Source organism: Aspergillus homomorphus (assembly GCF_003184865.1).
Source record: "Aspergillus homomorphus CBS 101889 unplaced genomic scaffold BO97scaffold_2, whole genome shotgun sequence".
In the NCBI taxonomy this organism is placed as follows: domain Eukaryota; kingdom Fungi; phylum Ascomycota; class Eurotiomycetes; order Eurotiales; family Aspergillaceae; genus Aspergillus; species Aspergillus homomorphus.
The window spans coordinates 566,166-580,381 of record NW_020291888.1 but is presented as its reverse complement, the minus strand read 5'-3'; the positions used below and the strand labels follow the sequence as shown (position 1 = coordinate 580,381).

At 52.3% G+C, this 14,216-nt stretch overlaps 5 protein-coding genes across 5 annotated transcripts; 2 read left to right on the top strand and 3 right to left on the bottom strand.

Moving 5' to 3' along the window:
• Positions 1–32: 32 nt before the first annotated feature.
• BO97DRAFT_467402 (arabinan endo-1,5-alpha-L-arabinosidase) lies at positions 33–1,520 on the bottom strand. The gene is made up of 4 exons (XM_025699647.1): positions 1,208–1,520; positions 662–1,138; positions 508–593; positions 33–386 (listed from the first exon to the last, which is right to left on the bottom strand). Exons 1-4 carry the CDS (start codon positions 1,463–1,465, stop codon positions 242–244), a joined length of 966 nt encoding a protein of 321 aa, XP_025555985.1. The 5' UTR covers positions 1,466–1,520; the 3' UTR covers positions 33–241.
• Positions 1,521–5,408: 3,888 nt separating this feature from the next.
• On the bottom strand, positions 5,409–6,953 carry BO97DRAFT_76569 (putative peroxidase). The gene is made up of 3 exons (XM_025701048.1): positions 6,839–6,953; positions 6,733–6,772; positions 5,409–6,670 (listed from the first exon to the last, which is right to left on the bottom strand). The coding sequence occupies exon 3, from the start codon at positions 6,510–6,512 to the stop codon at positions 5,748–5,750; it is 765 nt and encodes a 254-aa protein (XP_025555984.1). The 5' UTR covers positions 6,513–6,670; positions 6,733–6,772; positions 6,839–6,953; the 3' UTR covers positions 5,409–5,747.
• Positions 6,828–8,017, bottom strand: BO97DRAFT_474831 (alpha/beta fold hydrolase). Its single transcript, XM_025700359.1, has 2 exons — positions 7,804–8,017; positions 6,828–7,738 (listed from the first exon to the last, which is right to left on the bottom strand). Exons 1-2 carry the CDS (start codon positions 7,969–7,971, stop codon positions 6,902–6,904), a joined length of 1,005 nt encoding a protein of 334 aa, XP_025555983.1. The 5' UTR covers positions 7,972–8,017; the 3' UTR covers positions 6,828–6,901.
• A 713-nt stretch (positions 8,018–8,730) lies between these two features.
• On the top strand, positions 8,731–10,263 carry BO97DRAFT_420219 (uncharacterized protein; the record flags this gene model as incomplete). The annotated part of the gene is made up of 4 exons (XM_025696636.1): positions 8,731–8,862; positions 8,922–8,996; positions 9,071–9,382; positions 9,439–10,263. 4 exons carry the CDS (start codon positions 8,731–8,733, stop codon positions 10,261–10,263), a joined length of 1,344 nt encoding a protein of 447 aa, XP_025555982.1.
• Positions 10,264–11,061: 798 nt separating this feature from the next.
• Positions 11,062–12,433, top strand: BO97DRAFT_381882 (carbon-nitrogen hydrolase family protein). The gene is made up of 4 exons (XM_025693270.1): positions 11,062–11,198; positions 11,268–11,356; positions 11,432–11,877; positions 12,033–12,433. Exons 1-4 carry the CDS (start codon positions 11,154–11,156, stop codon positions 12,380–12,382), a joined length of 930 nt encoding a protein of 309 aa, XP_025555981.1. The 5' UTR covers positions 11,062–11,153; the 3' UTR covers positions 12,383–12,433.
• The last annotated feature ends 1,783 nt before the right edge of the window (positions 12,434–14,216 follow it).

The following is a 14,216-nucleotide window of genomic DNA, read 5'->3' as shown; positions in this document are numbered from 1 at the left end:
TAGTAAGCATCCGTCTCCGTTGGCATCGATCCCACAGGATTCAGCAGTAGTGGTCGCGATCGAGATCGATTCCTGATTATTCGTCGAGAAAAAACGTCATGACGACGACCTGCCTTGTTCGGAGGGTCCATCAGAGACATCCATGATTCATTCTGGATCATGGATGAACGAACGGTGTTGATAACCGGTCGCCACTAATCCACATTCCCCCGGGATGTGGGAACGGAACTGAGATTGCGGATTACGAATCGGCAACAGTCGGCCACCCGTCTACCCACGTCAGGGTGTTCCAACCGAATTGGTATTGCGAGGTGTCCAGGCCGATGTTGGGGTTGGCGTAGTGGTAGTAGAGGACGATACCGTGGTTGGTGGTGTTGACAATGCCCCTGAGGCAAGGTCAGTCAGTACGTTGTTACTATGTATGGATATACGTGTGGGGTCTGATGTGGGGAATTTGAGCGCTCCAGGTCGAAAATCCTGGAGGCGGAAAAAAGGGGGGAAACGCACTGTCCGCCGGGTCCGTAGACGTAGTTATGACTTGCGAGAACGGTGGTTCCACCGCTGTTGGTGCATGCGACTCCATTCTTGTCGACCTGTTTTGAGGTGGATGTTGTTAGCAAGGATTAATCTGTGGAGGAGAAAGAGAAGCGTGCAGACGTACGAAGTTCCCAGTACCGGACTTCGAACGGCAGACGACGACGCGGTACTCCATACCCTGCGCGGGCAGACCATTGTTGTATCCCTGGGCCTGGCCAGAGGAGAAAGTGAGGTAGTAGTAGCCAGCGTACTCGTACAGGTACGCAGCCTCAATGGCATGGTTGCCCGAGGCGTTGTACGCCAGGTTTGTGGGGGTGGTGCTGCTGATCTTCAGCGAGCTGGTCATTGGTGCCTGGTAAAGGCCATGCCAGTACGATCCCCACTGGAGGTAGCCAGTGCCCCCGATGGAGATCCAGTTGGCGTCAATGGCATTGTACGAGTTCGCCGACGATGAAGTCAGCCCGATGGTGCCGTGGTCCGTCCAGGAGCCGGCCTCAAGCGTCGTGGAGGTTGCAACTCCAATCGTCGAGCTTTGGCTACCTAGCGTGGAGCTGGCATAGTACAGATAGTACCTCCCACTGTCGTAGTGCACGTCCGGGGCCTGGCCATGAGGGGGTTGGAATGTTAGAGCTTTGTTCGGCAAAGGGGAAGTATGCTGACAGTGTCTTACCCAGAGATTGGAGGCATTCCCCACCGTCACCGATGAGCCATTGGGTAGCACATAGCCCAAGTCAGTCCAGGGCCCGGTGATGGCACTTGCGGACGAGATCAAGATCCCTAGCCCCGTAGAAAAGCGAAAGAACTTGCCATCGGTCTTACGGCGGATGACGTTGGGGTCGTGAGCCCAGCAGGATCCTGAGCAAGCTCCCGGGTCTGCATAGGCATTGACGAGGGCTGCGAATAAAAGAAGAACAACGTATGGAAGCATGTTGGGCCAGGAAGAGGGTCGTGCAAAGAAGGATAAAAAAGAAGAAGCAACAAGGTATAGGCCTGCTTTCCTACCACTCAAGCCTCTGTCATCTGGTCGAGCAGATGGCCCTTTTTATGTACAATTGGGAGATTCGGTGCGCATGCATGCTTCGGCGATGTCACCCTTGTGACGATTCTACTTTCTTGTTTTTTTCCTCCTTTCAATTAATTTTCTTGTCATTCTGTCTCCTGCAGAAAGTGGCATGGCAGCTAAGCCTACGCATGCATTGACCTCCCGTCATTCTCACTCCAGATTAAAGGTCGAAAAGATGCTAAGGCTAACAGTTACTACTCCCTTGCTGCGCAGGCCGAGACCAATCATACCGGGTCCAAATAGCCTTAACTTAGTCCAGAGGCTATGTGCTAGTGCTGACCACCGCAGTGTTGTGGATCACTTACATTATAGACCGGGTTTACTTGGTAGAGTGCGGGTCATGGAAGGATGGATACACTGCCTGTCCAGCGTCAGTATGATAGTCAGGGTACTCCGTTAGTGGAAGACAACATAGCCGGCCGACAAGGCTAACTTTCCTTCTTCCTCTCTCCTCCCCCTAGATTGGAGTAAGCGAGAGAAGCAAAGAGATTCCCGGGAAATTTCACACTGCATAAACTATTGGAATAAGAAACGGGGAAGAAAAGGTTAAGCGAAAGGAAAGCTACACAAGAATTTAGGGTAAGAGTGCTAGGCAGCTGATCGATCGGGTGGCCCTCCATCACATTGCTCTTTTTGGCCCGCATGATTCTTTCACCCTTAAGCCCATGTCTCCCGAAGGGAGAGCGAGATGGGAGTGCTTGAAACTATAGAAGGCTCCTGGAAAGGAGGGGGCAAAGTTTGCGTCTAGCGGTCAGTCAGTCGGATTGTTTGTGGCTCAGTCTGGTTGGGTCTGGATATGGAATCCCACACAGGGAAGATTACGGTCGGATTATCTTGCCCCATCAGCGTCTTTGTTTGTTTGTTGTTGTTGCATTAGTTGCTTGATCGATCTGCCTTTCTCCCATGATTTCTTCGCACTCCGTCTTCTTCCCCTTTCTTCCCCTTCACCGTGCTTGGTTGGACGTGTGGACATGCCGGCATGGCAGTACGTGTCAAGCCATGCACGCGCGACATTTGGTGCAGGGGACAAGGCAGAGGTGCAAACCGCGGGGTGATTGGACGCGTCGATACAGATGACGGGCTGCTTCGTGTCTTCTAGTGTCCCCCAGAGCCGTGTCTAGTGCGCGCCGCCTGTTGAGGCCTTTCGGAAAGCCATCGGTCGATCATTGGGGCAGACCCGCCCAATGGGGTCGAGCCATCGCGTTGGACATCTTGATCTTGTTGCCATTTGCATCGGGATGTCGTGATTGGGATTGATTGATCGCCCAGATCTGCTGATTGATCGCTGGTCAGTGGGCTGCGAGAACATCCCTCACTGTACATTAGGTACAGTACTGTACATGTACGTACCTTGCGGAGGGAAGAATCGGCGATAACGCCCCCCTTTCTTTTTCCGAGGAAACCGTCCCTGACGGACCATCCAGCCGTCAGCGGCCAACAACGTTAATAACACCACGTCAGACTTCGAGTGCAGAGAAGACGGAGAGCCCTTGCATCTGGACTTGACAATTTGGGTACTTCTGCATCCTTTGGGGCGATCGAGGGATTGCACAGCCTTGTCGCTGACTTATGTAATCTTTCCCCTCATCGACTCTCTTGTTGATGCACTCGGTTCAAGCCGTGGCCAAGAAATCGCCCAGAAGTGTGGATCGGCTGATACCATGATCATCTCACGAGGTAAGGTTAAGTGCTGCTAGTTTCGTTTTTGAAGTTGACCTGGTGATGGTGCGACCTGCGCTAAGGATGTCGTTACTAGTGCAACTCACGGTGCGTGGGGGGACCATAGCATATACGAAGCAGTAGAAGATTAGGGCACAGGCTTAAGGTCTCCGAGAGGTCGACCTGGTGATGTTTAGTAGTTGACTGAATGTCAGCCTGATATTGATGCGGTGAGCTTACAGTAATCTCTAGCCATAGCTTATCAGACTCTGTGCGGCGAGTTGCAAGAACACATGTTAATGACGTCTGCGGTCTCTCTTGCTCTGACTTGTTCATTCCCTTATGCATCTAGTGGAGACTGCGTTGGCAACAAGGAATCCTCCGAACGCTCTGGACCGACAGTTCTCCGCACTGGAGGAGAGACAGCAAGGGGAGGTCAATTGGTTGGTTCGGTTGGCTCGATCGACACGATCTATTGATGGGTTATTATCTATCAGGTACGATGACAAAATGTCTTACCGTCTGGAGAGAATATCCGAGGTGGAAGCGTTGGGTACGACCATCGCATTTTATAGAAGTAACAATTCAATGTAATTATGAAAATACGAAGAAAATGTTGGACAATAATTGAGAGCCGACCGACCGCCTTAACAGAATTCATGTCATGTGTCGCTCTACGGGAAAGTACGAGTGCAACATACCTACCCCCAAGTAGCTGCCTAAGCTGATTGCCTAGTACAACAGATCATCCAAACTGAGCTCAGTGGATGTGATTTACCAGCCTGCAAAGCGAAACTCCATAACCTGAGTAAGCATGGCACCTTGTGCTTATGCCAATTCACTATATATCTATCTCAACTCAAGCACTCATATCCACAAACTCGGCCATCATCAAATCATCAACCCTTCAAATAATACGTATAAACAAGAAGTACATAGAAGACATCCTCCAATAGACCCAGCAAGCGAAAGTTAGACTACAAGACCAATTTCATGCATCTTGCAGCGGTCCTCTTCCCAGGAACTATACGGCAGAGCTCGCAACTCGACGCGCGTTCCCCATGCTGTGGCAAGTGGCAAACCTTTCGCTTTCCCCTGATGATCCCGAACTCAGCGTGTTCCTGCAGTAGCCTCTGCTCTTTTCGGAAATTGACTTGTTGATAGGGACGGAGGGTGAGGCGTTGTCGCTGATCGGTTGTGGCTTTGGGAGTGGTTCCTGGTAATGTCGGGAAGATGCAGGGTAACGGTTGTGGATGGGATATTTATAGTAATGATGTAGTTATTGCTTCTCTGGTAAGTTCGGGGGGACTTGTTTTTGTTGTAAAATGTGCTTTTGAATTTTTTTTTTTTTTTTCAATATGTTGATTAGTGGTTTATATGATCTTTGGTCTTTGATGGTTACGTGTGTCTGGTTTCCGACCGAGACGTGACTTTGGAAATTGAGGGCACAGAATGTTTCCCTTTCCCTTGAGGATTTTGGAAAGAGGAAAGTGCACAGGATAACTCAGAGGTCAGATGACGCAGTTGTACATGTCATATATAACATCCCATTCTACCTGATTCATGAAAAGGTAAAATAACTCCTAATAAGCAACGGCAGCCATCCTCTTTCTTCCTTAGTCGTCGGATGAGAAAGCTGATACCATGTTAAATCTGTACTATCATATAGGTGTGAAGCAGGATGATTGCATTGAGCGAATTTACTTGCTGGCCTGGACTTTTGTCAAGCCACAAGTCTAGCAGGGGCACGAAATATCAGCACTTGGTTATGGATCAGGTCAGACCTCATGTAGTGCCTATCTCAGCCAAAAGCCTTGAATAAAGCTTCATTGATCGAAGAGATAGAAAGTATCACAGTACAACCTACCACTCATGGAGTTCGAGCTCGAAGCATGTGTCAGAAGTTCGAGGTATGAATGAGCGCGATAGCCCCTCTAGATCGCACATCATGTCGTCTTCTCATTCAAATATCATGCGCTGACAGACAGAAATGGAGCGAACTTATGATAATCTTGCCCACTAGAATGCTATCATACTGATACTACCTTCCGGATCTTTCTGTAATGGAGACCGGCCATCCTTCTAGACTTTACCGCATCAGCTGGGACACAAAGTAAAAGCTTGAATTCGTACAAAGACACAAGATAAGGGTTTGCCAAGATGAACAAGAGCGCCACAGGCACTTGAGGTGCTTCTGATTTACCTTCTGCCGACTGCTAACCTCCTGCCCTGCACATTAATCCTCCATGAATCATGAATGACAATTTCCCCCTACACGCCAGCACTCTGACCATACCCAGACACAAGCTTAACCAATGAGCCAACAAACCCGCATAGAACGGCTATTGTTCCCCAAGCAAAACCCTGAACAATCCACCCAAACCTACCAGGTGAGTTCAGCCTTCAGCGCCACCAGCTCCCAGCCGCAACTCTCAAAATTTCATCATTACCGCAGCACCTCACAACCACATGAAACCTACCGACGCCCCTAAAAAGGCCAGGCATACCTCGAAATCGCGAGAATGACCGCAGCAGCCTCGGGCAGAAACGCCTTCACCCACGTCCTGGGCCGCCACCCCTCCTTCAAGGGCAACCGCTCCTCGCCAAACAACGCCTCCAGATACTCCTTAGGGATACCCTTGAAGACGCCCTCGCCAAACAAGCAGCGCAGCACAGCCAGCTCCCCGCATGCAATATAATGCTCGCGGCGCTCGAACTTCAAGTCCGGGTTCGCCTTGGCCTGCTCGGCATAGCGCACCTTGCGGTAGCGGCCGAGCTCGGGGACGCCAAAGCGGTGCGGCGTGCTGGCGAGAAACTGCTCGTAGAGGGCGGGGTCGAGGGCGATGGGGTCTCCCAGCGCGCGGTCCTGCCGCGTGACCGAGACATCGTGCTCGATGGCGTGCGGCCGCCCGACCTTGTCCAGGTGCAGCACTGGCACGCCGTCCGCCGTCACGTCCTCAGCGTCGCGGAGCCCGCCGATCGACCCGTGCGGCCCGAACTCGGCATCGTCGTTGTGAATGGTGAAGGCTCGCCAGACTAGGAGCGCTGAGAGGTCTGCGCCCAGCCCGATCGAGCCCAGCGCGGAGCGCAGCTGCGGCGCTGTGATGTTACGTCCGTCGTGGGGGAGGCGGTTGTGGTTGGCCAGGCTGTTGAGCACTGGGCATGGCGAGCGGGCGTCGCCTGCTGCGGCGGGCCGGAAGGTGTCGGTGTCCGTGGTAGTGTTGGTATCGGTGTTTTCTTTGCTGCGGACCATGGTGTCTTTGTGTGTATGTGTGAGGGAGGAGGGAGGGGGATGATGAAGAAGGAAGGAGGAAGGTTCTCAAGCAGAAGGGGATTGGTAATGTATAATGTAGCTGGTCAGACTGCTGTTGGTGAACAGCAGCTGACCGCTGCATCTGGAGCGGCGTGTGGCTGGTCACGAGGGTTTCAGCTTAGTACTGTGTATACGAGACACCGACGTAGTGGCAACTAACTGCATGGCTGCGTTCCTGCGACCTGTCTACTGCGTACCTCCTAAACCGGGAACATGTCAGCAATGGTGCTCTTTCATCGTCACTTTGTCATATGGGTCTAATGTACAGTATAATCATTAATGCAGTCATGTGGGGGAATGTCGTATGCGCTCGCGCTCAATAACGCCCTCTAATTGCATCGGGCCACCAAGTCCTCAATCAACTCGTGGATCTCGTTCTCACGTTCCCAGCCGAGCATGTGGCCGCTCCCTTCGAAGACCTTCCAGGTGATCCCGTCGCCGATCTCCTGCCGTAAGATCTCCCCGTGCCGAAATGTCAGCATCATGTCCTTTGTGCCATGAGTCACCGCGATCCGGTCTCTGCCTACTCGATCCCCTAAGGTCTTCAGCTGCGCCGCCGACTTGTGATGGAAGTAGCAGGCGACGATCTGCAGCATGAAGCCCTTCTTGGTGTACTCGTCTGTTTTGGTACGCTTCCGGATGACGCTCGCGGCGAAGCGATCGCGCTTGGTCGGAAAGTTCTTCTTCGGGTCCTCGTATTCGGTGTCTGGCTCCGCGAGAAAATCGTCGGCAAAAATGCTCTTCGCAAGCCGATCCAGCTCCACATCGATGTGGCGGGGAATGAACATGTTCGCCCGCTGTCGCAGGTTCTCCACGAACGGAGTCGTCCGAACCAGCCGCGGCGCTGTACAGTTAAGGGTCAGGCTCGCTAAGCGATCGGGGATGAGCATCGCGACCTCCTGGGCAATCATGCCGCCCATGCTGGCACCAATGACGTGGATTGATCGCTCGGGCGGTCCGGCCAGGTCGATCCATCCCAGCGAGTTGACCAGGTCGACGACGTCCTGGGCCATTTCGGAGGTCGAGTAGAAGCAGACCGGCTTGTCTGAAAGGCCAACGCCACGGTTGTCAAACACCAGGCAGGTGTATTCCGATGCGTGCTCGTGCCCGAAGTATCTGGTCTGGCGTCGCCAGTCCTTCAGCGTCCCGTTGAGGCCCATAATCCACTGCAAGGTCCGTGTCAGTACAACCATCGTTCTGCGATCGATTTGAAATCACACTCAACACTTACGACGAGCTTCACTGGTCCCGTCCCGTGAAGTTCATAGTACAGATTGATCGGCCCTCCCCGACGGTTTTGGGCCACTGCCTGTTTTCCGGACGTCGTTGGATGAAGTTCCCACTCGACTGTGCTATACGCAGGATGCTTAACGAGCTCCTCCGCTGTAAGAGGCGCCATGACTGCAGTAAATGGTATAAAATTCACCGGCGGGGGCAAAATGTGGTGATTTGCAAGAACGAGAGAAATGACGTGCCCGGGGAAAATATGTAGAGGCAATGGGGCAAGTGCGCACATGTCCTCATTGCTTGGCATTGGTCGAGGCCTTGTTTTTTGTGCGGCCGGCTCCACTTGAACCAGTTCCTGACATTCCGTTCTGGGCTTGGTGCCTGGCAATTTTTGAGTGCTGATGCCCGACTCTGCTTTTGTTGCGTTATCGCGATAACCACTTCACCTCTAAGTTCTGGATACCTCAGGAACCCGTCGACCGGCTACTTTACTAGGTCTCGTGACGGTTACACACGGGTAGGTCTTGTGAGACTTCCGCGTGCACAACACATCAATTGTTGCCGGTCGCTCAGTCTAGGATGGATGAATAGATTAAGTTGAAGGCAGCCCCTGGGAGCTGACGATTCGCCCTGAGATCTTTGCATCAGTCCAATCCACGACCGAGTCCAATCCTCAATCTCAAGTCGGATTAAACTCCTAGGGCGGGGAGCTTCTCCAGATTTGTGTAAGGACAATATGGCAGTTCGAAGCGAGAAGCTCTTAGGTCCGGACCTTTGATTCGCAATTGCGAAACGTTCCAGATGGTTCTAAAACAATTCGTGACATCGCGGGAATGGGCTTTCGATAATCAGGGTGCTGCCAGCACGCAACCGAGCTTTCCTGAGCCGGAAAGAAGCAACTGAAGGCGTACGAAGAGACCAGGAGGCAAGAATGGACTGTATCTTCAGTGATCTCTCCTATGAGGAACTGCGTTGCTCTGCTTTGCCTAGGATTGGAATGCAGACGGCTCAGTCGCTGGCTATCAGAGAAGCGCACAGCGCGACAAAAGCGCAAGCGGTCGAAGTCAAAGACACCATGCCGTGTACTGAGTAGACGAAAAGAGGGGTAATAACAATACCAAGCTGATCTTAACTTACAAAAATGATGGAAACCTGGAGCGTCGACAGGCTATTCAATGGGAGGCAGGGTCGGAGAATGTGAGTAGCTCCAAAATACTCGAACAATCGCACTCGAACGACGCAAACTGCTCACTCAATATGGGATGCATCAGGTCTGTCTTGCTTCGACAATAAGTCCGGCAGATCCTGTGCCTCCGAAATCAGCCAAAAAGGACGTACAGCATCAGCAGAAGCAGACACTCAACTCGTACTTCGAGTCCCTGACCAGCGGCTGTCGGAGAAATGTCAACAACAACTCGCCCAATCCTCTCCCGATGTCTGAGAGGCTTCAGCGAAACGTAGCAAAGCTCCACGAGGCACTTGTTACCGGACTCAGCAGCATTGTAGACACTTGGTGGACAGATGAGCAGGCTGCTTTCCCGCAGCGGATGCCACTGGAACCGCACGAGGAGGATCTTCTGCGCGTGAGCCTTTCTCAGACCTAGGGTTTCGCAAAGATGCTGACTTTTTTGGATCTCAGTGGTTGCATGAGCAATCACAAGCAAACAACCTGAGGCCGTTCGAGGATTGCCAAGGACATTGGCGATCTGACCTTCTGCTTCCTTCAGATCACCCTGGCACTGTCGCGATTTGCGAGATCAATGCACGCTACTCCATCAATGCACAGCTTCTTGCGGCCTATGGCTATCAGATATACGAGGAGATGGCATGGCATCTTAAAGAGGCTGCGTCTTTGCAGGTGCTGACGCGAAGAAGGTATGTAACGAGTCCATTATCGCTCCTAGCCACTGTTGACAAATCTGACGATGAACAGTTTGTCAAAAGTCAACTGGATCTCTTCGACCCCAAGTATCCGGTTCATATTGTCCGCGACCAATACCGAACACCCTTTATCGAAATGTTCGTCTCTTTCGCCAAACAGAACGGAGGAGTTGATGCGACAATCAACAAACCAACAGACCCCCGGTTGATCAAGAGCAAGGATTCGAAGGCGGGATATGTGCTTTACTGTCTGTCCGACCGGGACTGCTCCGACATGGTCAGCACTGACGGAGAGCGTCTGGACCGTGTATATCAAACTGGACTTCACCTATTCCAACATGAACTGCGCTCTATCCCGATTGACATTTTGCGACACCTTACGTTGCACTGCGTCAATGATATGCGGAGTGTTCCTCTGATTCACGATAAGCGAATTCTGGGAGTGCTCCTCCAAGAGCTCGATAGTCTTGTCGGCAAGAATGTCCTTACAGCAGAGCAAGCGGCAGTCCTTCGGCACGGCGTCGTACCTAACATCAACCCTGGTTCTCCAGAGCTAAATGAGTTGATCGGTCCGCACATTTAGTCTTTAATCAACAAGGATTCGTACATTATCAAGCCGGTCCGCAGCGGCCGTGGAGACGGGCTCTTGCTTGGCAAGGAGCTGTCAGTCTCTCAATGAGAGAGTCTCTTGCTCGACCTCCGCGACCCTGCGCTTGGACCAGAGCGGACGAAGTATATCATCCAGCCACTGATCAAGCAACCCTTGTTCGAGCTACTCGACCATCGCGGGAGGGTCCAACTCAGCCCCCTTGTGTGGTCATGCCACTTGGCAAACGGCAACTTCACCGGTCTTGGGTTCTGGAGATCTGGAGGAACGAAGATTTGCAATCTAAATAGTGGGGGGTTCTGGATGCTGGGGGTGGTTGCCCGTCCAAATTGATGGAGTAACGCGAAGGATCTTTGAACGCGGGTAGGAATCAGTTTTCATAGCCGGGTGTATCTGGTGAAAATCATAACTTTTCCAAATGTCCTTAGCTGCACGCCATAAGTATTTCAGTGCATGATAGTTTCTCAATGACGAGATAGTTGAAGTGAAGCGATGAGTTTTTGAAAATCGCCAAGGACGTGAAAAAAACTTTCCTCGATGCATGATAGCTACTCAAGGGTGAAAGCGCAAAAGAATTCCTGGTTACCTCAATCTTAATATCAGAATAATGCGTTCCGGAGGAGAACCCCCGGACCCCCCTTCCTTTCAGCTTCCTGGAAGGCTCGACCCTATGATATCAGGTTTAGGTGTTGATGGCATTACCTAATGTTATCGCCGAGACCTTCAGAACGCGGGGTGACTCCAACTTCTCCAACTCCATTCTCCCCGCGGCAATCCTGCTTGACTACCACGACTTCCTCACATTCTCGCATTCTACAGTCCTCGCTCCTCCTCTCATTCACATCTCTCAAGTCCCATATGCAATAATGGCACCCATCCGTCGAGTAGCCGTCATCCAATGGAACATCCAGGTACGAGCTCCCCACAATCCCCCTCCTCCCCCCATGCCCCGCGCAACAAACAACTGATAAGACCACCAGGACCTCGCCATCGAAGAAAACCACCGCAAAGCATGCACCTACATCCGTGAAGCGGCATCACAAGGCGCCGAGCTGGCCGTCCTCCCCGAGTACGCACCACACCCAACCAGCCCCTCGACCATCATCTTCGCAAACACCAACTAACCCAACCCCAAAACCAAAAGATACCACCTAAACGGCTGGGCACCCTCGGACCCCCTCTGGCTGTCCCACGCCGCCGACACAGCGCAATACCTAGCGGCCTACCAAACCCTCGCCCGCGATCTGCACATCTGCATCGTCCCGGGCACGATCGTCGAACGCCACGAAGCACCCCCGCCCTCCGCGGCTACGACCTCCACCACGGGGGAGAATGGGAAAAAGGACGCGCTGCTCTACAACACAGCGTACTTCATTTCCCACGATGGGAGCATCCTCGGCCACTATCGGAAGAAGAACATCTGGCACCCCGAGCGCGAGTATGTGACGTCATCGGGCGAGGAGCCGCACGAGGTGTTCGACACGCCGCTGGGGAAGGTCGGACTGCTGATCTGTTGGGATCTGGCATTTCCGGAGGCGTTCCGCGAGTTGATTTCGCGTGGTGCGGAAATTGTCGTTTTGCCGACTTTTTGTGCGTGGTTTCTTTCCTTTCTTTTTTGGGGATGGGTTGAGGGTGGTGGGGGCGGGAGGAGTTTCTCGCTCTCTTCTTCCTCTTCCCTCTGTGTCCGTGTGGGATAGCTTAGCTTACGTGGTTTGGGTTGATGCTAATAATTAATCGCAACGTAGGGAGCCGCTATGACGCCTCGCCCGCCATGCTCAAGCATAACCCGGACTCCGAGAAACTGTTCCTCGAGACGACGCTCACGGCACGGTGCTTCGAGAATACCTGCGGGATCATCTTTGCCAATGTGGCGCGCGGACAGGATCCGGAGGATAAGTTCATGGGTCTGTCGCGGGTGATCTTGCCGGTAGTGGGCCCGGTGGGGAAGATGGGCGATGAGGAGGGGGTGTTGGTGGTGGACATGGATATGGGGTTGGTGCGCATCGCGGAGGAGAACTACAAGGTCCGGGCGGATATGGAGAGGGAGGGGTGGCATTATACGTATCGTCATACCTCGGTTGCGGGAAGGACGTGATAGTTGGTTTGGCCCTTGTCGTTAGTCGTTCAGATCCGAATCTGTGTTAGGTAGACAGAAGTTAGACATGTATTTGTTGGATTTATTGGACGAGCTGGCTAGCTATGTAATTCCCTAGGGAACATACTAAGAGCCGTGGTACTGATATACCCCGTGCCCAAGTCCAACCAACCACAAGTGTGCTGAAGGGTCAGCATAGCCACGCTATGATTGAGCAAGATTGGTAGTGTACATGACCTGAAAGCAGAGTGCTCGTAGGACCAGAAAGTGCAAGTGAATCACTATGCGTTCCCTGCAACAAGGCAGGAGCCACAGCGATCCAAATACATTTCCGATCCTGAACCCACGCCGATCGACCGTAGTCTCGACGAACCCCGCTGAAAGACGAAAAAAAAAAAAGAAGAAAACAAACGTGGAAAGAACAGATCGGTCCGACCAACGTGCCGACTATGCGTACCCTACGACATGGTAGGAGCCATAGTAGCCGTATCCTGAGTTTCCCAAGTGCACAAGACCACCGAACAGACACCGTGCAAAACGAAGTCAAGTTGAGAAGTACAAAGAGATCGACAGAACTGGCTAATTGAGGCAAAGAGGAAGGTATTTGTTAGAACATAGATTAACGGCCCGAAAGGAAGGGGGAGAAGTGAACAAAACACAGAAACGACAGATGAGCAATGGATAGGAAAGTGGTCGCATGTCGACATCATGTCTCGCCGATGCTCGGATTTGTGAAGCCCGGGATGGTTCACACACATCAGCTTCCGGTGCCTCTACAAAAATTCGACGGCATCGATATCAGGCGCTGCACCTTCATTCGCATCATCCGCAGACTCTTCTTCATTGTCAGGAGCTTCAATGGAAAAGGTCTCCCAGAAGATGTCGTCGTCCGAAGCGACGACAGTCCCACCCTCCGAATCCACAGTCTGCCACGGCGCAATTGGGTGCACCTCGTAAAGCGGCTCGCAATAGATAGAGTTGACACGGGGATTCTGAGAGGTTGCCGCCCGGGGCAGCATGTTAGGACCAGGGACCATTTCTCTGATCCAATCCACCTCCCACCTATAAGGATGCTTGACAACCTAGTTTCATGTTGCGGTCAGTTATTGCGTGTTTCTCTTTGACAGGAGCCAAACGATGCCCGATGAATGGGACAGAACTCACCTCGATGATCTGACATCCAGCTCTCAAGGCCACGGCGGTGACAGAAGATAATTCGCAGAAAGGGCAGGATTGGTCGGGCAGATGGAAACTTCCAAACAACGCGATCTCCTGGCAATTGTAAGGTTCGCAGCGGGTAAGAGGTGGATTGTAGGGATCGGCGCCGTTGGCAACGAAGTTGAGGAGTGAGTACACAACGAAGTTGCTCGGAACCGGGTCGGAATGTGAGAGACATTGAAAGTAGACCCTCTTCTTGGTCATATGGGGAACCGCGTGGCTGCAATTTGCGTAACTGAAGCTGTAGTTGTAAAAGTAACACATCCTGGATACAATCAGTGCGAGCTTAGCGACTGCTTGGACAGATCTGCTTACTTGGCTTCTCTTTTCTTGGTCAAAGATTGAAGCGATTTTTGAGAGGGGGTTTCATGTGGTCAGGAGCGAGAGGGGAGGCGTGATGGTGAGAAGTGTGGTGAGATGGTAAGAGGTCTGCTCTGCTAAGTCCTACTAGCTGAGAGAAAGTGAGAGATGAAGGTGAAGGCGAAGGAAAGAGAATGTAGGATGAGGAGTCAAAAGAGGAGAGGAGGGAGGGAACGAGGGAAGCCAAAGGGTATCTGCTGTGTTAAGATCGCTGCCTACTTATGCATTCACTCACTACAGCGCTTCACCCCATCTA